Below are 22970 nucleotides of genomic sequence, written 5' to 3' on the forward strand. Positions count from 1 at the left end.
TCAAGAAAAATAAATGATGTAAAGACAGATAGATGAACCAAATAAGATACAATGTACTTATTATCTACAGAACCTAAAAACAGGACAAACCAAGACTCCTTATTTCTTCTATGCCACTAACTGTAAATGCAGAACACAGAAACTTGACAAGCAGTTTCCTTAACAGGCTGCCCAATTTTCTTTTCCCTATAGACTAACTGTAGACTAGCTTGGAGACAGTGAGTTTGGCTTCAGAACACTAAAACAGAATGAATAAGTAACAAAGCAAATCTACTTCTGGCTTTGTGGGGCAGTCTTTCATTATAATCTATAGAACAGCACTTTCTTAGACACACAGACTAAGAAATATTTTACTTCTTTATTTCTTTTTTTTTTTTGGGGGGGGGGAGGTGTTCAAGACAGGGTTTCTCTGTGTAGCCTTGGTTGTCCTGGACCTCACTCTGTAGACCAGGCTGGCCTCGAACTCAGAAATCCACCTGCCTCTGCCTCCCGAGTGCTGGGATTAAAGGTGTGCGCCACCACCGCTCGGCTAATATTTTATTTCTAAGAAAATTTTGTCTTGGCTACAGGAGGAATGGCAATGGTAGACTGGGCTGACACAGGGCTGCAACAAAAGCCCAAACAATTTAACAATTTATCTATGAAGCAAAATAATGCAAAGTACCATGAAACAAAGCAGCCTGTGTCTTAATTCATGCACAAGATGAGGCATATCATCAGCTAAATGCTGTTAAACATACTCTGAGAACTAAACTATTCTCATAAAATTTAGATTAAAAATACATTAAAGGCCATCAGTTCAACTTTTTCTCTCGAGTAAGAAAGCTACCTTTATTTCCCCTGATACTAAGTACCTTTAGAACCGTCAGCACATGGAAACCTCCAATGTAGAAAGATGTGAATCTGACTGACACAAAAGGTCAAGTGCCTGAGGTGGCTAAAGTTTTCTCTTACAGGGGCTGATTTGGTCAGGTACTGTGGGGTATTTAGCTGTGTCCCTGACTTCAATCCTATTTCTCCATATTGTATTTTTCCCAGTTCTGACAATCAGAATTGCCAAGAGTGATACATGTCTGTAGGGGGTAGTTCAGATACTCTGAATGGCAAGTAATGCTGAGGGTCCTGCTCCCCAATTGGTTCTTGATCAATCAATAAAGATGCTAGCAGCCAATGGCTGGGCAGAAGAAGCGGGGCTTCCAGTTACCCATAGGCAGGCTAGCAGTGGCAAGAAGAGGAAAGGCATTCAGGATTCACCATATTTCGGTAGAAAGAGCCACCAACTATGTGAGACCTTGGGTGGAGTGGCCATTGGCCACTTCCCCAACTGAGCCTGGGATAACAGGCGGGAGACTAGAAAGATAACTAAGTTGAGGGCAAATTTAGGGTGCTGAGCAAGGAGTAAATAACTGGGTGACTAAGTTAAGGGAAGAATTGGAGGTGTTTAGCTGGGAGTAAAGATAAGGGCATGTTAGCTGCAAGAGGCTTAGAAGTGTCTGGCCACTGAGCTAAAAAGAAAGCACAGTAAAAATAAGCTCGTGTGTGTGTGTGTGTGTGTGTGTGTGTGTGTGTGTGTGTGTGTGTGTTTCATCTGCTAATCCAGGGTGGCTCCTGGAGTATGCACATGAGTCCAGCCAGGAATACGTAGCAGTGTAGCAAAAACTACACGCTACACATGTCCTCCTAAAGACAAATTGCCTCCTGGTTAAAAAGCAATGCATTACAGAATTAAATCTTTGTCATTATTTCCCAAATCTAATCAACTTATAAAAACCTTTAAATCAACCTTAAATATGGCTCATAATCTGAAGCACTGACAACAGTACTTTTAGGTTTAACAAGACCTGATAAAAAATTATTATTAAAAAACAGGGCAAGCCGGGCAGTGGTGGCGTATGCCTTTAATACCAACACTTGGGAGGCAGAAGCAGAGGCAGGAGGATTTCTGAGTTCGAGGCCAGCCTGGTCTACAGAGTGAGTTCCAGGACAGCCAGGGCTACACAGAGAAAGAAACCCTGTCTCGAACCCCCCCCCAAAAAAAAACAAAACAAAAACAAAAACAAAAACAAAAACAAACAAAAAAAAAACCAACAGGGCTACCAACCTGTTGGCCTTGTTCTGTCTGGTTCTTGTAACATGATCCAAGATCTTGGAGGTGGTTGTTCTGTTGAAACTGGGTATATATGTATATAGAAAAAATAATAATAATTAGGTGATATCCTTACATGTTTTCCTAATAAAAAGTCTAAACAAACAGCCACTTACTTCTTTTTGCAGTACCTGACAAATTATCGAGCAAGTAGTTCAGTAGCCTTCTTGTTCCATCTGGCTCCAGACAGAGATTCAATATATCCTGGGTAAGTGGATTTCCTGGGGAAAATTTAAGTAGGTAAACTAAGATGATAAAGTGTTTCAAACTTAGAAAAGTAAGTAAATATAATCACCTAATACCACAAAAAAATTTTTTACAACAATGTTACACTATAGTTGCTAATAACCAAATAAAAATGTTGCTTTTGAAAATTTTATATATATAAAAAAATAAAACTCTGCACTTTAAAAAAAGATTTATTTTTTGTTTTATGTGTATGGGTGCTCCCCTGCATTTTTATCTGGGCATCATGTGCATGCCTGGTACCTTTGGAGGCCAGGAAAATGGGGTTGGATCCCCTGGGACTGCAGTTACAGACAAGTGTGAGGGGCCATGTGGGTGCTGAGAATTGAACCTGGGTCCTCTGAAAGAAGAGCCAGTACTCTTAACCATTGAGTCATGTCTCCAGCCTCAAATTTTGCACTGTACACAAAAGTTCATACAAAGATTATTAATGGACTGTTAATAATTCAGTGCTTTGTACTGATTCTGAACTGGAAGAATATACAAGAGAGGCTTTCTCTGACATGCAATGGACTTAAACCATTTACAAAGTTGATGGCTGCTAAAAATCATTACATATATACAAGTATTTTTATTTGTTGAACAGTTTTATGATACAGTAAATGAACTTATAGGAATATTACCTGACCCTATAATTATCTTTCAGAAGTATGAAAGTAACTCTTAGAGACTTTACCCAGAAGCCTTTGCTTTAGGAGACAGCTATCTGTCCACACCTGCACAGACAGATGAAGAACCAACCACATTACAAAACATGCCCACGGCTGGACAGTTTAAAACCTGACTCTGACTCCTGGCCTAAGCCACTTCATAATAGTTCCTACTGCCTTTCTCCTTCCCACTTCTAATACTAAGTACCTATAAGTCAACTTCTTTTTAAAAAAGAAACCCTCAAAAGAATAATTTTTAGTACCAGGACCAAATCAAAAATTTCTACTTACTGGGGAAATTTTCTTTCTTATTTTATGGGAACTGTACTCTGATGACAGGAAACATATATAAACATAAAGGAAAAGTTGTTTATGACATGATGAGAAAGCATAGCACAAGTAAGGTAGCACCAAGATGAAGCAAAGAAACCAGACAGGCCGGGAGCCAAAAGACCACAAAGACATGGGCTGCCTAAGGTTGAAAGTGACAGGAACCCACAGCACAGGCAAAGCAATAAAGCCCAGGACAGCACTGCCACCCAACCATACCATAGCTTCTTTGAAATTGTAAGAAAAAAAATGAAATCCTACCTTTCAGGCTTAAAGTCTGCAACTGAAACAGTTTTCCCAGCTCAAAAGGTAGAACTCGTAACTGGTTGTAATTTAAATGGAGCTCCCTATTGATATAAAAATTCCAGTAAGTCAGAAGACATGTTAATCTTAACGGAAAAATCAACAATATTTTCTAGGAAAATCTGTACCTAAGAAGACAGAGTTTTATACATCATATTCCAATATCTAGCTTTGGCTTTTCTCAAACTCTATATAGTTAAAAATAAACAACAGAACTGCTACAGACAAGACTTTTGGTAAAATACAGGGGGAAAAATTACTATAAAAGAGCCAGGCAGTGGTGGTACACGCCTTTAATCCCAGAACTTGGGAGACAGAGGCAGGCGGATTTCTGAGTTGGGGGCCAGCCTGGTCAAAAAAAAAAAAAAAAAAAAAAAAAAAGTCAAAGTAAGACTGGCGGTAGTGGTCCACGCCTTTAGCACCAGCACTCAGGAAGCGGGAGATCTCTGTGAGTTCAAGGTCAGCCTGGTCTACAGAGCAAATTCTTGTCTCCAAAAAAAAAAAAAAAAAAAAAAAAAAAAAAATACAGAAACAAAACAAATAAAACTAGCAAAAAAGTCATAGTAAATACTCAATAACTGAGCCAAGGAAAGTGTTTAAAAAGCTGGACTGAGACTGATAAAAACTTCTGTTTGTCTTTACTCTTTATATTAAAAGGTAGCAGAGACGCCATTGAAACCACCATGCTCTGAGCAGGTATGCTGGGTTTTGATTTATACAGATCTTCAAGTACGCTGCAGTTATCTTCAGACACACCAGAGGACGGCATCAGATTCCATTACAGAAGGTTGTGAGCCACCATGTGGTTGCTGGGAATTGACAGGAAGAACAGTCACTGCTCTAAACCACTGAGCCATCTCTCCAGCCCCTCAAAGGTTTTTTTAAAAAAAAAGAAGAAGAAGAAGAAAACCAGCAATTATCATTTGCTGAATCTTCACGCTGGGCCAAGTGCATTGCTTTTTACTCACCACTGCCAACATCCCTAACCTCTGATTCAAAAATAAAGTATGTAACACAAAATTTATAACATGCTAATAAAAAACTAAGCAATGGACCCTCCTGACTTTTATCATTGGACATTCAATTCTTACCAAAAAACTTAAAAAAAAAAAAACCCTAAACTTCATAGCCATGCCTCCTTTCTTCTACTATAAAATGGCTTTATTTCCTAACTATATACTTGCTGCCTTTTGTTTCAGAAGAACCTAAAAGTCCAATACTGAATCTTCATACCTGAGTGATACCATGTTTCCGAGTTCTGCCGGTAAACTCTGGATTTGATTATGGGACAGGTCCAGATATACCAGATTGTGAAGCTTGGCAATGTCTGAAGGAATACAGGACAGGGAATTGTCACTCAGATGCAAAGCTGTCAAGTGAGTAAGTGACCACAAAGATGAGCTTAAGCTTCTTACTTTTCCTGCAAGACAAAAAATGGGGTAGGGAAGGAATGTATAGAGTGACTGCCAAAACTTGTTCCATGCAGCAAATACAAGTCAGATGGTTTAATTAGGTACATAAATTACTATTTTAAAGGTTTGAGAAGGCTTAACAAGATTTGTATCCACTCTAGAACAATTCACAATGCACTAAATGATTAACTCTAATTAGCAGAATGAAGCTAAAATTTAAACTTTTAAAGCAAAGTGTCAATACTTAAAACTATTTTCATTTTAAGAGCACACTGAAAAGAAAATCCTTTAAATGAATGACCTCAGATATGATAAAAAAAAAACTATGAATAATCTAACACAATAAATCTAGAATTTGGATACTATGAAAGATCTGCCTTTATATAACTCAAAATTACATAATGTCTGAAAACTGTTCATCCTATACACAAGAAAATAAAAATTTTACCTTAAAAAAAGGAAGCTAAGATATTCTCAAATTAGTTGAGATTAGGGGCAAATTATTCAAGTGATAACTGCATCGTATAAGACAACAGTATCTGTGTCATGCTGGTGCCTTTGAGGCAGTAGAGCCCAGTATAGTGGTGCAAGCTTTTAATTCTAGCACTGGGAGTCAAACGCAAGCTGCTCTTCTGGGAGTTCCAGGTCAGCTTGGTCTACACAGTGAGCACTTGTCTCCCAAAACAAACCCCAACCCCCTAAAAGGGAAACAACAAAACCGAAGCAACAATAAAAAGAAAATCTGTACTATTAATATCTGCCCAGAAACATTTCAGATACCTAGCCAAGCAAAATAGACACAGTGCTCAGTAACTAAAAAATACAGCCTTCTTTCAATACAGTATTGAATCTATACTTAGGAATTCCTTGACTAAGAGGTCAATAGTTTCTACAATACATACGAACTTTCTCTATAATCTCCTCAATGGTTCAGGCCTAGTTTGAGAGAGAATGAAACAAACCGGTGCAGTGGAAATATACCAGTCTTTGAGAACCGATTACAGCCTGATGGCTGAAAACACAACCCCAAAGACTTTTACTTCTAGTCAGGATGGGGTAAGAAAGCCTGAATTTGTTATCCTACAGAAGACACCAACCAGGGCAGCAGTTACCCAGGAGGCTTGGGAAACAAACATGGTGGTTTCTACAATTTTCTGTTTACTTGCTGGGGGCAATCCCAGTTAGAGCAAGCAAGCTCCTGAGCTCTGGGTACAAGAGCACTGGCTGACACTGTGGTGCTGGAACTCAAAAACCAGTTCAGAGGAGAAAAACGGACGGAACGGTTTCCCTTAATCACAGAATGTGAAAAACTGCTCGAGCCAGAGGCCATGTTGCTCCCAAATGCTGATGGGAGAACAAAACCCTTTCAACTCAGAAGACATAGGGTCAAAATTCAACTCCAGGCTAGTAGTTGCTCCGGTTATACCTAGAAAGCTTAAGATCAAACCTCAAAAGAGTCAGACTGTTTTCCAGTACCTTCACTGCACCCCCGGAACAATGCCCAAGGTTAGCTGGAGGACCCCTCGAACATGTATCCCCTGAAGAAAAGCCTCCACTCCTGGCACCAGAGAGAAAATCAGCAAGCATATAAACCAGCAGGAAAGCAAACATTCATAAAGGGAAAAATTAACCAAAGCTGAGAAAAGTAACAACTATGATGTTGCGATAGAAATGACAGCCCAAACACCAAAACTGAACTTGTAGAAGTTTGCACTTACATCAAGATGCAGAACAGCAGGGGTGGGGTGCGGCCAAGATGAGACTAACAGTATATTAGACACTGAAGAAAATTACTGGATTACAAAGCAGGACAAGAAAAAAACTAACAAAAAAGGAAACACATTGGAAAAAAAAAAAACATGCCACTTCAGTAATGTCTGGGACAACTTTTAACAATGGAAGCATATGTAACTGGAGACTCCAAATAGGGATGCTGGAGACAGAAAAAAAAATTAAGAAATAAGAGGTACAACTGGATAACCATATACAAAAGAATGAAGACGGGGCGCTGCCAAGATGGGTTAGCAGTTGAAAGCACTGGCTGCTCTTCCAGGACCACAGTTAAATTCCCAGCAACCATAAGGCAGCTCAGAACCATCAAGAGCTCCAATCCCAGAAAACCAGATGCTCTTTTCTGGCCTCTTTGAGCACAGGCAATCTTGTGGCACACAGAACACACAAGAACACCGCCACACACAAAAATTTTTAAATGCTAAAAAAAAAATAAGACACTGGGCCCTTCACACTATACACAAAACTGAAAAGCACAAGCAAAAACTGAATTGTACTTCATTAAAATTAAAGTCTTTTGAACTAGGCAGGCAGTGGAGGCATGTACCTTTAATCCTAGAACTTAGTAGGCTGAGGCAGGAGGATCCCTGTGAATTAAAGTCCAGCCTGGTCTATAGAAAGAGTTCTTAGATGGCCAGGGCTACACAAAGAAACCCTGTCTAGGAAGAAAAACCTTTTGCACCTTAAAGGACAACATTAGAAAGGAAAAAGACAAAGTCCTAGAAAAGAAGAATATTTGGCAAATCATAAATTTGCAAAGTCATTTATATTCTTAAAACTCAAGAGAGGCTGGGGGAGCCGGCTAATGGGTAAAGCACTTAGCAGGCAAGTGTGAGGCCTGAATTCCAATTCACAGAACTTCCATTAAAGACCAGACAGTGTGAGTGAGTATAATCTCAGAGCTCTCAGGAAAAGTGAGGCAGGGACAAGAAAATCCTTCAAAGCTCTTAGAAACCTGTAGGCCTGGCAGATGTGGCAAAGAAACAAAGAGGTCCTAACTCAAACCAGGTAAATGGTGAGTATCAATACAGAAGTTGTCCTCTGACTTCCACACAAGCATAGAGGCACTTGTGTACCTATATTCACACAGACACACACAATTTACAAAATAAAACTAGGAAGATTTGAGTACAACTGGAACAGGCTTTGCTTACAGTACTCAAGAGGCAGAGGCAACAGAAGCACATGGCTGACACCAGCTTGGGCTATACAGTAACTTCCAGGCTACTCAGTGCTACATAGTGAGATCTCATCTCAAAAACACTCAAAGAAAAAAAAAGTAGAATATGTATTTCTCCAAAGATGTACAAAGGGCCAATATCCATATGAAAAGAGACCTACTATCAGTATCCATGAGGGAAATGGAAATGTAGCCCCCTCAAACCACAATGATGAGCTACCTCAAACCCATCTGGATCAACACCATCAGAAAGTAAGTTATTAGTAAATAGAGAAACTCAAACCTTACATGTTGTTAGTTGAAGTGTAAAATGGCTCAGATACTTAATCAGCATGGCAGTTTCTTAAAAAGTTCAATCTAGAGCTAATGTATGATAGTTAACTCGGGTATATACACAACAGAAATTGAAATATATGTCCAGATAAATGATTACAGAAGGTTTTAATACAGAGGTAGACACATCTCTATGAGTTTGAGGCCAGCCAGGTCTATAGAGCAAGTCTAGGACAGCCAGGGCTACACAGAGAAATCCTGTCTCAAAAAACTTAGGAAAAAAAAAAAAAACAAAAATAAAACAAAACCAAAAACCTCAAAACTGGAAATAATATAGATGACTCAATGAATAATCTTCTATGACTCAATGAATGAATAGATGTGGAATGTTCACTACCATAGAATATTATATGCAAAACAGGTATGTGCTAGAACAAGGATCAACCATGAAAATATTCTCTCAGTGAAAAAGATGGTGAATGCCTTTACACACAATGTCCAAAACATTGGACAGGACAGATGGAAAGGATGTTGAGGAGAAATGGAAAAAAGAATGTTAATAAGAACAGAGTTCCTTTTAGGAAATAATGGAAATGTTCTCAAACTGAGATCAACACTACAGAAATCTGTGACTAGGTACAAGGTTGATGCATAAATTGTACTTCAAGCTGTCATAAGAAAAAGAAAGGGGGACAGAAAAATGTTCTTTATGCAAAGAAAACTATAAACAGTGTGATGGTTAGTCTTGATTGTCAATCTGATGGAATTCAGGATCACCATGGAATCAAGTCTCTGAAGGATTATCTACATTAGGTTAGCTGAGGTGGGAAGTGGGTGGTACCATTCTATGTTTGGGGTCTCAGACTGGATAAAAAGGAACAGTGGGGCTAAGCATCGCCAGCATCACAACCCTCTGCGTTTTGCCTGTGGAAGCAGTGTGACCAACAATCTGTCCCCTCCTGACACTGTTTGCTCCCTATCCTGAAAGACTGGGTTTCTTGAAACTGAGAGCCAAAACAAACCCTTCCTTCCTTCCTTCAGGTTGCCTTTGTCAGGTAGTTTGACACAGCAAAGAGAAATAGAACTATACACCTACAAACACAAAAAGCTCAGTCACTCTACACAGAGGGACAAGACAAGCAGGAAGGGCAAGTTGGGAAGAAGGAAAGGGAGACTGAGTAAAAATGTCTTCATGAAGCCCATCACTCTGGACAGTAAACATATACCACTGATGATAAATGAAAGCTAATTATTTCTCTAACCAGACAAATAATTACTTTAAAAAAATTTTCCCATAAAAAAGAAAATTGTATAAAGGCACACAGGATCAAATGGCTTAAATAGTCCTCTACCAACTTCACTATATTCCAGCCTCAGTGATTGAGTCTGCGTCTTTTAGTGCACTGGTGGATTTGATTTCCTAGAATTTTCTAAGAATTTTTATATATTTCAAAAAATTATAAACAAGTACTTTGATCTAGAAATTAAAGACATTGAATACTACAAAAAAAAATCAATGTAAACTCATTTTAATAGACTAAAAAAGTCTTATACTATCTAACAGATGCAAATTTGAGCAGTATTTTGACAAAATATCCACTGCAGAGTCTTTAAATCAGTAAATTAAGAACTTGACCTTGAAAAAGAGCCTATAAAAATCTTAGTGGTAAAGGGATACAAGGGTCCTCCAAAAATCAGGAACAAGGCAAGAGTATCCTCTTATTACTCCCACTTTACATGGTGGAGTCTTAGCCAGGACACTGGCAAGAGGGAATAAATATTTTGGAAGGTAGAAATAAAACTGCCCCATCCACCACTGTCATAATCATGTATGTAAAAATTTTACTGAATAAACAAAAATGCCACTACTAAGTGAAGTTTGAAAAGTTGTAGCATAAGATCACCACATTTAAAAAACACTGTATTCCTGAACATCAAAAATGAACAACTAGAAATTCAAAGAATACAATTTATATTACCCAAATTATAAAAGTTAATAGTAAACCTGATCAAAAAAATACAACTTATATACAATACAGTAACTGTAAAATGGTGAGGAATGACATGTCCTAAGAAGAGCTAAGTGAAGATATGTGAAGTGTACAGCAACTATAAAACTGATGACCACTAAAGAAAGAAACAGCACACTGAAGCTGGGGGACTGGTACTACCTGGCATCAGGATCTATTATACACACACTATGGTGTGGACGCACCTTCTAAAAATCCTATGATGGAAACTCAATCTTGGCAACAGTGTTGAGAAGCAAGACACGATGCAAGATGTATGGGTCACCAGTGTTCTGCCCATGTGTTATAATGGAAACCAATTTATGAAAGTTTGGTCTCTTCTCATCTTCTCTCACACACATTCTGTACCTCATGCTTTCATCTACACTGGCCCTCACCCGATGCAACCCCTGGATCTCAGCCTCCTCAGTCTGTAGAACAGTGGCTCTCAACCTGTGGGTCCTGACCCCTTAGGGGTGTTAAATGACCTTTTCACAGGGGTTACCTAAGAACATTAAAATAAAAAAAGCCCACAGGTATTTATATTACAATTCATAACAATAGCAAAATTACAGTTATGAAGTAGTAATGAAAATAATTTTATGGCTTGAGGGAGGGGAGTTGGTCGCCACAACACTAGGAGCTGTATTAAAGGGCCATAGCATTAGGAAGCCATAAAACAACTTTAAACTGTTTATAAATTATCTAGCCTGTGGTATAGCTTAAAAGGATTAAGACAATAAAGAACCCTAAAATATTCTGTACAAGATTTAAACAGACACTTCAATAAAAAGGACAAACAGATAGCTAAGTCATACTGAAAGATGATCAGTATCAGCAGTAATTAAAAAGAATTAAAGCCACAATTTGATAGCACTACAAAACTCAGAGAGTAAGTCTTAAATATTCACTACATGCTACTGCCCTGAGGGTGTAGGCCAAATTCATCTAGTAAAGCTGTGAGGGAGGAAGGGAGGAGGGAGGGAAGGAGGGAGGGAGGGAGGGAGGGAGGGAGGGAGGGAAGGAAAGAGCGAGAATACTATTTCAAAACAGTTTTAAGAGACTCACCTTTAAATCTGCACTACCATTTGACAAAAGATATTTACCCCAGAGAAATAAAACACCCACAGCAACAGGACCATTTACAGTAGCCTTATTTGTCCCACACTGGAGGTGAGGATGAACCTCAGATGGCAAAGTACTTGCCTAGTATGCATGTAGTCCTTTATGGGTTTGATTCCCAGTACCAACACATACCAGGAATATAGTGCATGCCTATGGCTGGCCCCAGAATGAAGGACACGGAGACAGATCAGAAATTCAAAGTCATCCCTGGCTAAATAGTAAGTTCAAGGCCAGCTGAGGCTACCCAGAAAACATGTCTACCAGAAAAATAAAACAACAAAAACCAGAATGATTTCATTTATATAAATGCTACAAAACACCAATCTTGTATAGGAATAAGGGAAGAGATGTAGCAATGGCGCATTAACAAAGAAGGATCACAGATTCTCAGGAAAGATAGCACTAACAGGCACATCTACAGGTCAGAATAGATTGATTACATTATTACAATGTAAATAAATGCTGATTTTTAAGAACTTATTTTTAATTATGTATAAGTGAGTGTATCTGTGTGGATGATGCAGGTGCTGGCAGAGGCCAGAAAATGGCTTCCAATCCCCAGTGACAGGTGTTTTTGAGCTACCTGATGTGGGTGCTAGGAAGTGAAATTGGGGGCCCTCTCAAGACTAGCATGTGCTTTTAACCACTCCAGCTCCTACGCATGCTGGTTTCTGCATGTCAGTTATACTCTGATAAAACTATGATTACCTTGGTCTGGAAACGTCTCTCTAACATGCCATAGTTAAGCAGAAACTGTACTCCAGGGTGACTTAGTGGCTTAAGATAGGATGAAATGTAAGACTCTCATTCTAGTAAGTAAATTCATTCTAAAATTCCCAGAATATTTTATTACTACATATCAGGAGACAGGAAGAAATATTGTTCCCTGAAATCAAAGGGGGTTGATAAGCAAGCTAAGAGATATTCAATGAACCTACGAAGAAACCAAAATTTATACATTTAGAAAGATTCTGGGGGAAAAAAAATCTAAACATCTAGTTGACATAGTAGACCCCAAGTCAGTCAGATATGTAAGAAGTGAACAAAAGATCGTTACCTAATGCACACATTTCCAGCAGTTCAGTCAACAAACCCTAAAGGATTAGGCATAGTGAACCAAGAAATCAAAGCAACTAACCCATACATTTACAAGGATTTAGAAAAAAGGAAAAGGAAAGTCCACAGCATGACAAAGAATGTCCCTGTTAGCATATAGAATGCACTAGTAACCAATTTTGTGCACATAATAATCTAATAAAATAGAATGCCCTATTTATCACACAAACAAAAAGGCAAAATAACTAGTATAGTAATTATGTAAAACTAATGCAGAAAAAGATTAAGAAAACCATCAAGCCATCCTAATTTATGTAAAAAAATAATCTCCAAAGTATCACATGTCAAAATCCATATATCCTTTAACTACTATACCCTTAGTTATGTGCCCTTAGATACTAGAGCAATATAAAATAATTATGGTATTGTTTGTCAAAAGAACCATAAAAAAAAAAGTGCCACTTAAAAAAAAAAAAAAAAAAAAAAAACAAAAAAAAAAAAAAAAAAAAAAAAAAAAAAAAAAAAAACTCTTCTCGTTCCTTTCCAACCTCCGCCTTGGACCCGGTGGCTGGCATGATATTGATGCCTAAGAAGAACCAGACTGCCATCTATGAACTCCTTTTTAAGGAAGCAGTGATGGTTGCCAAGAAAGATATCCATATACCTAACACTCCAAGTTGTCAGATGATGAATGGTCCAACTTTCATGTAATGAAGGCCATGCAGCCTCTCAAGTCTCAAGGCAACATGAAGGAGCAGTGTGCATGGAGACATTTTTATTGGTACCTTACAAACACGAGCATCTAGTATCTCCGAGATTACCTTCACCTACTTCTGGAGATTGTGCCTGCCACCCTGAGACTAGCAGGCCTTGGCCCAAAGATCCAGAGGGTAAGTTACCTGCAAGAGAAGAGGTAGACAAAGATACCTACAGAAGGAGTGTTGTGTCTCCTGGGGCTGACAAGAAAAGCTGAGCCTGGGGTTGGCTCAGCAACTGAATTCCAGTTTAGAGATGGTTTTGGTAGTGGACATGATCAGCCATCTCAGTGAAGCTAGAGATTATGTTGTATTGAGCAAGTGGGGAAAAAAACCCCAACACAGTAATGAAATATATATAACATAATTTTATATCAGAAAAGAGGCATAGAATAACTTATTTGTCTATGTGTTTGCTGTGTAACACACTGAGGAGAATAGTGAAAAACAGACTTTTGTGGTGCGTCTTTTAAAAAATAGTTTATGTGTGTTTCCTTTTCTAAACTGCCCTCAATCTCAGTTCTACTTGGCTTATATCACCATCTCAGTACACTGCTAGCCTAAGATGCTTTCTTTTATCCTGCCAGGCTAGTAAACCTTCTTAAAGATAACACTTCAAGCATTTTTGTTCTGTATTTATCAGTTTCTTAACCACCTCCTCAGGAACTCCTAGTTTGTAAAATTCTGGAAATCTTTACACGTAATCACCTATTCATTGGTTCATAAAAACAAAGAACGAATAAATGGCAGTACGTAATTCCTAGCAAGCAAATGATGACTTACAACTTCCACTGGGCTTTCTTCCTCTCCTACCTCCTGACCACTCTTAGCTTCTGGAAAACAAGCACTGGATGGAGCGCAGGAAGCTCCTAAGCTGACTACATAATGAAAGCTACCTGATTCTCAAGTTAGACTTAATAATTATCCAGAAGAGCTTCATATAATTTTTTTTTTTTTTTTTTGGTTTTTCGAGACAGGGCTTCTCTGTATAGCCCTGGCTGTCCTGGAACTCACTCTGTAGACCAGGCTGGCCTTGAACTCAGAAATCCGCCTGCCTCTGCCTCCCGAGTGCTGGGATTAAAGGCGTGCGCCACCACGCCCGGCAATATTTTTTTTAAATCATAAAAAAATTGATTCAGATTTTTAGTCATGGTCTGAAAAGTAAATCTAAATAAAACTTACTCAATAAACTCAAATGTTACAGAATGCCACACATGGAAGCTAATGTGTAGCCTACAGGGCAAGAAGACACCTGCTTCAAAAATCTTTCAATGAGCACCAGGAAGTTCAGATCCAAGGCTGTATATCTCCTGAAAACTATCTGAGTGTAGTTCTGGTTAGTCCATTTCCTCCCACCTATGTAACACACTGAGGAAAAGAATAGTGATAAACAGACTTTTGTGGTGCACCTTTTAAAAAAGTTTTTGTGTGGTATCTCAAAAGGCCTGGAACAAAAGTTGCTGAAAGCTCCAGGTGTACCTCCAAAGCAGGCAGTCACAGTACTGCCCCATTAAAATGAGGACTAAAGAGATACACAGGTAGGTAGGTTTTTATGGCATCTTCAGGCAGAATTTATTTTGTACACATCAAAATTTAAATTCCTATAAAAAGAGTTTTGTGGGTGGTGGGCATAAAATCCTACCGATAGCCAAGAAGCTTTTGATTGGTGCTGCATGAGAGAAAATAAGTTTTCTTCAATGAAGTGACAACTTGGACCACAGTCTAGAACAAGCCTCACGTTCAGGCATAATTGGCCAATACAAACTGGACTCCCTGTGGGTTTTTTTTTTTTTTTTTGCTTATTTGTTTTTGTTTTGTTGTATTCTAAAAAAAGAAAAGAAAAGAAAAGAAAAGAAAAGAAAAGAAAAGAAAAGAAAAGAAAAGAGAAAGAAAGGAAAAAAAAATGAGCCTGAAATTGGACAGATAGGGAAGTAGAGAGGACCTGGAGGAGTTTGGCTGTGAGGAAAGAGCATGTATTATAAGAAATAAAAAACCTAAAACTAACTAAAAAAATATTTTAAAATACCAGATTGTTCAACTTCCTCGTGGTTGCCAGCTGTTACACTGGAGAACAAAGGAAGCAAAGATCTGACAGATAAGCTGGAGAGCAGGGAAAGCTGGAAGCACAGAAAGGGATGAAGAGGGTCCTTTCCCGAGTAGCTCCAGAACCACAAGCAGCAGCTAAGTGAACTGAAAGCAGATGCTGAGGCCAAAGAGAACCCAAGCCATCTGAAATATTTTCAAGATAAACGAACTCTGAAACCTTAAGGAAGACGATCCTGTTAAACCACATAAATTCCAGCTGGGGGCTATAAATGGAAGAGGGATGACCCAACAAAAGGCAGAGATGCTCACAACCAGTGAGATCTGGCTCAAGTCAGATCAATCCCTGATTAGATTAAGGCCCCGTACCTCTTCCATAATGAATGGAAAAGTAGACAAGTGAATTTACTCCCAAGGAAAAGAAGGCCAGCTGGGCGTGGTGGTGCACGCCTTTAATCCCAGTACTCGGGAGGCAGAGGCAGGCAGATTTCTGAGTTCGAGGCTAGCCTGGTCTACAAAGTGAGTTCCAGGATAGCCAGGGCTACACAGAGAAACCCTGTCTCGAACCCCCCCCCCCCAAAAAAAGAAGGCCATGAAATTACTACTTCTAACAATGAATAAAATATCAAACAACTAAAAACACAAGAAAAAAAAAAAGAAACAAAACAAAAAGAAGGGAGGGAGGAATCACACAGAAGACATTCAAGGACACTTTGAGATGGTAGACACCAGGTAGCACAGGACATCAGTGACTGGTGGGAAATGAAGTCAGCTCAGATCACTATTCCAGCCTTCTGCCTAGTGTCCTGAAGAGACATAACAACGCAGAACCCAGGCAGAGTATGATGGTCTACTGAGTTGAGATGAAGGATGGAGTTGCACAGAGATGTGAAGAAAGCACTGAGTTCTCATGTAGGGAATAACCTGGACAGACGAGGAGAACAGAAAGAAACTGACAAGAACACAGAAAGCAACCCTTGGGGATTCCACAGATCAGACCAGCTTGATGCTCCGCAGCCAGAGTGGAGAACCTTAACCAGAGGATTTAGGAGGGTTCTACCTAAAAGTAAGCTTCAAACAAAGCACACTGTCTCCAAGATATCTAAGTCTACATCACAGCAAAGCTCCAAAGTGCTTCCAAGGATGTAAAATTATCCAAAACTCAGAAAGTATAAACCTCGGCACTTTTTATATTAAAACAAAAATTAAATTATGAAGCATGCAAACTGGAAGAAATGACTTTAAATCAACCTAGAAATGAAAAAATAATATGACAAAATCAATGCCAAAGACAGTAAGTTTGGTATATGCTTTTTAAAAAAGGAAATGCTATGTTAAGGCATAGAAAACAAATTCCCACATCCTCTACTGATGAAAAGTAGACATTGGGGAATAATTATTGAAATTAAGAGTATAGTAATAAAAACTAGTTCAAAAGAAAATAAAGGTAACAGTAAATTAAGCATAGCTAATCTGTAAGACAACTGTGAGAAAACTACAAGTAACCACGTAACTCCAAAAGGGAACAGGGAGGAAAGCAGACAAAATTATTTGACAAAGCAGTGCTATAAACTATAAATGCACAGATCCAAGAAGGTTGACAAAACCTACTCACCAAAGAAAGTGGTAGGGGTGTGGGGAACACCCTAAACCAAAAAGACATCGTAATCATGGTACTTAAAACCAATGGCACAAAAACTTAGCAATTGCCTCAAAAAAAAAAAAAAAAAAAAAATGGACACACACACAGAAGCAAAGATAGGAATGGCTGTAGTCTTAAGAGAAACAACTTAAGCAAGAAGAGAAGGAGCATCCTTCTGACACGCAAACCATTAACTGATAACTCTTCCTCCCAAACAGATTGTCTTTCAAATTAGCACAAAATAAGTGAGAGTCTAAAGAAGAGACCTATCACCAGAATTTCAAAAGAACAAAACCAACAAGAAATCGCATGGTTTAAGAATGAACAACACTGGAAAACCTAGGTGGTTAAAAACTTTGACATTTAAAGGAATAGTATCAACATACAGTGAGACTTAGAACTAGAACACTTGAGTAAAGTTCATAAAACATAAAGACTTAAAAGTCATTCATTCTGTTTGATATGCCAATGATGAATAAGTGGAATTCAAATAAAAGCACCATTATTTACATTTGCACTAAGATAAGGAGAGATACAAAGTAAGAAAAAGTATGAAATTCCATATAAAGATATCACGTAAGAACAAATAAGTGAAAAGACTGCCCATGTTCACAACTGAGACCCAATATTGCCAAAATGTCAGTTCTTTCCAATATACATATTTAATGTAATACCAAATCCACTGAACTTTAAAAATGTCTGCACTTGGGGCTGGAGAGATGGCTCAGCAGTTAAGAGCACTCACTGAATGCTTGTCCAGAGGTCCTAAGTTCAATTCCAAGCAACCATATGGTAGCTCACAACCATCTATAATGGGATCTGATGCCCTCTTCTGGTGTACTCATATAAAATAAAGATAGATAGATAGATAGATAGATAGATAGATAGATAGATAGATAGAACCCTGACCACACAATTACTTTAATTGTTATTTCATAACTATAATTTTTCTACTCCTATGAACCATAAATATTTTGGGAGGCAGAGGTTTGCCAAAGGGGTCGCAACCTACAGGTTGAGAATGACTGTTCTGAGCACCATTCCAGTACAGAAGGAAAAGACATGGCAGCAGGCAGAAAAGGTATGGTGGCAAAACTCAGAAGCCAGCACAGCATCAACTTGTCAGGAAAACAGAATGGAGAGAAAATGAAACCAGACTAAATATAAAGCCTCAAGGAAGGCTACACCTTCTAAAGTCTACAGAACTTTCACACCACCAGCTAGAGACCAAGCAGTCAAGCACAGGAACCTAAAGGGGGACATTCACATTTAAACCACAACAGAGTTGTCACTAAGAAACTACAAAATACTAAAGCCCCAGGCAATGGTGGCACGTGCCTTTCATCCCAGCACTCAGGAGGCAGAGGCAGGCGGATCTCTGAGTTTGATCCAAAGCACAGAGGACACCAAATCCTAAGGAGGCTGAAAAACAAGGCGTTCTTGTTCACTCTGGTGGAAATACAGTACTTTAGAAAATATTGGGTTGTTTGTTTGTTTGTTGTTTGTTTCGTTTAAAAAAATGTTGAGCAGTTTCTGATAAAAACTAAGCTCGCTCTTAGCATATGAACGACAACCATACTTCCTTGGTCCTTAGCAAACTCTACCAGCAGACATTTGAAGAAGCAATATGCAAAATGCCAAAACCTGGAAGAACCCAAGATGTTCTTCCCGAAGTAAGCAAGCAAGAGCTGATGGTACTTCCAGACAGTGTCGCATTATTCAGGGCTAAATAGAATGAACTAATGAGCCATCATAGCTGGGCATGGTGGTGTGGACCTTTAATGCCAGTATTCAGGAGGCAGAGGAGGGCAGATAGATCTTTGAGTTCTAAATCTGGACAGGACACAGACAAACTAGAAAATCTAAAAAGGAAAGAAACTTAATGCTAAATCATCTCTATAAAAACACGGTCTCCTTATTAAAAACTCAACCAGACTGTTTTCTCACACAGCTTACTTATTACAGACTAAGACAACACAGCAACCTTACTAGTAAAAAGCCTAAATCCAGCTGGGCCTGGTGGCGCACGCCTTTAATCCCAGCACTCGGGAGGCAGAGGCAGGCGGATTTCTGAGTTCGAGGCCAGCCTGGTCTACCAAGTGAGTTCCAGGACAGTCAAGGCTACACAGAGAAACCCTGTCTCGAAAAAAAACAAAAAAATCCCACCACCAACAACAACAAAAGCCTAAATCCATAGCCCCAGCCTTAGAGCTTATGACGTATCAGGAAGTGAGAGGAAGAACATGCACAAGAAGTAACTGGCACTCAAAGAGGTTTAAATTCCAACCCAAACCACTTCTTTTCAGTGGCCTTCCTGCTCCAAAGTAAAACTAACATTGTAAAATACAGCTGTCGTTCTTCTATATGCATTAATATTTGAAAACCTAACTTTCCAACATATCTTTAATCTCTATACCATAAATTCATGCTAACATGTCTTACCACTTATTTCAAGCTCTGCCCAATGTGATTTCTTTCCATTTGCTGCTTCCTCAGAGGACATAATTGTGTACATCCTCCGAGGGTCAGGGGGCTCGTACTTTTCTTTGGGCATGCCTGTTAATAAATGAAAAACAAAAAAACAAAAAAACAATCAGTACATACTGAAGAATCAAATAAATAAAAATATTGGTTTTTAAAAAGCAGACATATTAGGATCATTAAATAGATTTGCTACCCAAAAGAACTAGAGTGCTATGCAGAAATGATTTTTAGTTCTAAGATATGGTTGATTAAACCCTGGAGCAAATAAAGGTGTAATAGTTGAAGAAAATATAGCTGGTTAGCTTGAGAAGTGTTCCACTGGCCAAATAGAAGAAAATCTGAACATAACATGAGTAATCACAACTGCATGAGAATAAACTGTATGAATTCATAATTTCATTTTTAATGTCTTTTACATTTATCTGTTTGTATGTACATGCACACACTCATGTACACACCAAGCTGCCATGTGTGTGGAAGCCAGAGGGAAACCTGCAGAAGACACTTTCTCTTTCTACCTTGTGGGTCCCAGGAAATCATTCCTCTATGCAATGTATCTACACTGCATACACTGCTGTCCACTAGTCACTTGGTAGCTGTTTAGAATATACTGTCACTGTATCAGTGATTGTTTAAATAACTTACTCACATCCTCAGACTGATGTTCCCAATTTAGACAGCAAAGAGATGTAGTAGTTTTCTTTGACTTAAAATATAAAAGTTCTTAAGAAAAAATAAATTCCTGTTAGCTTTACAGTTCACCTGTTACTAATCTCTCTATTATGCTTAATTTAGAAATTAAAATGTGGGGGAGTGGGCATACTGTTTATAAAGAGTTTGGTACCATTAAAGTTTTCAGCACCCACTGTGATCTTAGAATGGACTCCACTGTAATATGGGGAAGAGGAGAACTGCTATACTTCTCTTCGGTATACCAGCCAAACTGCTAGTATCGGTACTCTTGTGCCTTGGCGACACAGAGTAAAATAAGCATTTCTTAAACACTAGCCACTGAGGTACCATCAGAGTTCATCTACTATGCCAGACCAAATGACTAATGGGCAGGTAGTACATACAGCATGGATAAAGGTATGATTCATTTTCTGGGTGTAGGATAGCACAAGTATTCATCATGCATCTGAAATGGCTTACAATCTAAAATTTATGAATATATGCTTATTTCTGTAATTTTTCCCCTCAAGACATCTTGGCTGTCCTGGAACTAGCTAACTCTGCAGACCAAGCTGGCCTCAACCTTCCAGAGATTTGCCTGCCTCTGCCTCCCCAGCGCCGGGATGAAAGGCATGTGCCACCACTACCTGGCTTATTAATTTACCACGTATTATTTTTGGAGTAAGACTAAGCACAGACAACTGAAACTTCAGAAAAACAAGCTACCAATAATACAAAGTTCCTTGTAAGATAAACAGTTGTAAATATGGTACAAGAAATAATACAGCATGAATCTAGGGCATCTTTCAGTGTCAAAAAACAAAATCTGATGGGATTTTCATGTCAACAGAATACAGGAACTAAAAGGAACTCTTCTCACTGGTCATAGTGATAATTTAGTCAAAAAGAACCACAATTATAATAGGCTAAAGCACAATCAATAAAATGAGTACTTCAAAGAAAGAATGCTAAACTGAGGAATTAACATGAGACTACATGCGCTGCAGAAAAGCATAATGTAGAAGATGAGATAACAGCAGAGAGATACCACTCCAATAACCATCAAGTCAAGAAGAGGGAGGAGGAGGTGTGAGAAGAGTGAGAGCAAGCAGCACGGACCCAGCAGCCAACTAACCAGAGAGCTGGAAACTAAAGGGAAAGGCTTGCCTAGTTATGCCTTCAGAAAGGAAGGGCATTCAGAGGAATCAAACTAAAGGAAAGCCCCACCTTACAAAAGAATAACAGCTAAAAGAGCCTGACTGTGGCTAGCCTAGAGATGGCTCAAAGGTTAAGAGCCCCGTATGTTCTAGAGGATCATGGTTCAATTCCCAGCATTCCCAGCACCCACATGATGGCTCCTGTCTTTAACTCCTGTTCCAGCGACTCTAATGTCCCCTTCTGGCTTCTGAAGTCAACAGGCACATAAGTGGTGCACAGATACATATGCAGGCAAAACATTCATACATATTAAATAAAAACCTGCTGGGGTAACATAGAAGACCCTGTCTCAGACAAAATAGCTAATTTAAATGCAAATGAAGTATAAAAGATTTAAAAATCAACACTATTATGTACAAGTTGTAACAATATTTTAACTCCTAATTAACATTATTCAGGTAAGGAATATAAGCTAGGTTAAAATCCTTTAGTACTGAATAGAAAAGACTACCAAGATAACACCACTACAATCTACTTACAGAGCATAAACTAGCAAACGTTCTGTTACCCACCTCCTTGTCAATCCTAGTAATCTCAACAGCAGAGAACCAAGCACCAGGTAAATTAAAGTGATCAACTATGAACGTTTATCCTTTCTGAAAACTAGGACTTGGCCAGATGATAGATACCTCAAGAGCAATTAAGACTTACTCCTTCCCTGTGGCCCAGAAAGATTTTCACAGAAATCTGAAAGTAATTTGATATAGATGAACTATGCTTTCTTTAACGGAGATTCTTTACAGATTCATTCATAAAATATTTGCTGAAAATTTTTAGTGTGTCAAGCACTTTGTCAGGTATTAGAACAAAAAAAAAAATCAGAAAGATTTAACCTATAGAGAAAAACAAAAACGTTACAGCAATGTAATCATACTTTAGTCCTTTATTTGTACCGCTTTATTTCTTCTAGATGATATGCACTTTTAGGATTAAAACTGACCTATATACCACTTTCAAATTATTCTTCCTAAAGCTGAGTTCTATCTAATTATACTACATTATAGAGACATCCTTCATTGCATATCTTCACTGGCATCTAAAATGGCAAAGCTTAACCAGTTAGCTTCTGATCCTACGTCAGCTTTAAGGATCTAGGGCAGCCCCTCTATATCTCTTTCTGATCTGTTGGAATGGGAATGTAGGGGACCTCCTTAGCACACAAATTCCATCTTTTGCACTGCAAATAATACTAAATCCCTACACCTTAGATAACAAATTCAAACTCCATAGTTTATCATTCAGAATCCCTACCTACTTTCTTTTTTGTTGTTATTGGTGGTGGTGGTCGTATTGATGATGGTTGTTCCAGATAGTTTCTCTGTATAGCTCTGTCCTGGAACACCCACCCACTCTGTAGAAAAATCTGGCCTTAAAAGATTTGCCTGCCTTTCCCAACCAAATGCTGCGAATAAAGGTGGTTGCCACAACCAACGAGCTGCCCTATCTTTTCAACTTCTATCCTAGTACCTTTCTTTGTACTCTTGACAGTGCCAGCAAACAAACTGACATCCTTCAGATATGCTCCACTTCCACCTCCAAAACATTCTGTCATTTGCACACTGAAATTCTAGTCACTATTTCTTTTTTCTTTCTTTCTTTCTTTCTTTCTTTCTTTCTTTCTTTCTTTTTTTTTTT

General features: G+C 38.6%; 1 protein-coding gene and 1 pseudogene across 2 annotated transcripts in view; one reads left to right on the plus strand and one right to left on the minus strand.

The window, feature by feature from the left end:
* Cnot6 (CCR4-NOT transcription complex subunit 6) overlaps positions 1 to 22970 on the minus strand; it is a 41123-nt gene that overhangs the window by 11287 nt on the left and 6866 nt on the right. Inside the window, exons 2-6 of one of the 2 annotated variants that reach the window (XM_021211681.1) lie at positions 19404 to 19517; positions 4909 to 5095; positions 3634 to 3719; positions 2278 to 2367; positions 2102 to 2170 (exon numbers count right to left, since the gene is read on the minus strand). In XM_021211681.1, the coding sequence (XP_021067340.1) occupies positions 2102 to 2170; positions 2278 to 2367; positions 3634 to 3719; positions 4909 to 5095; positions 19404 to 19515 (544 nt within the window). In that variant the 5' untranslated portion in view covers positions 19516 to 19517. Of the gene's footprint in view, positions 1 to 2101; positions 2171 to 2262; positions 2368 to 3633; positions 3720 to 4908; positions 5096 to 19403; positions 19518 to 22970 lie in introns of both variants that reach the window. The other variant, XM_021211680.1, reaches the window with a different exon arrangement.
* On the plus strand, positions 13095 to 13570 carry LOC110331128 (annotated as a pseudogene).

The sequence above is a fragment of the Mus pahari genome, chromosome 14 (assembly GCF_900095145.1).
Source record: "Mus pahari chromosome 14, PAHARI_EIJ_v1.1, whole genome shotgun sequence".
NCBI classification, from domain to species: Eukaryota; Metazoa; Chordata; class Mammalia; order Rodentia; family Muridae; genus Mus; species Mus pahari.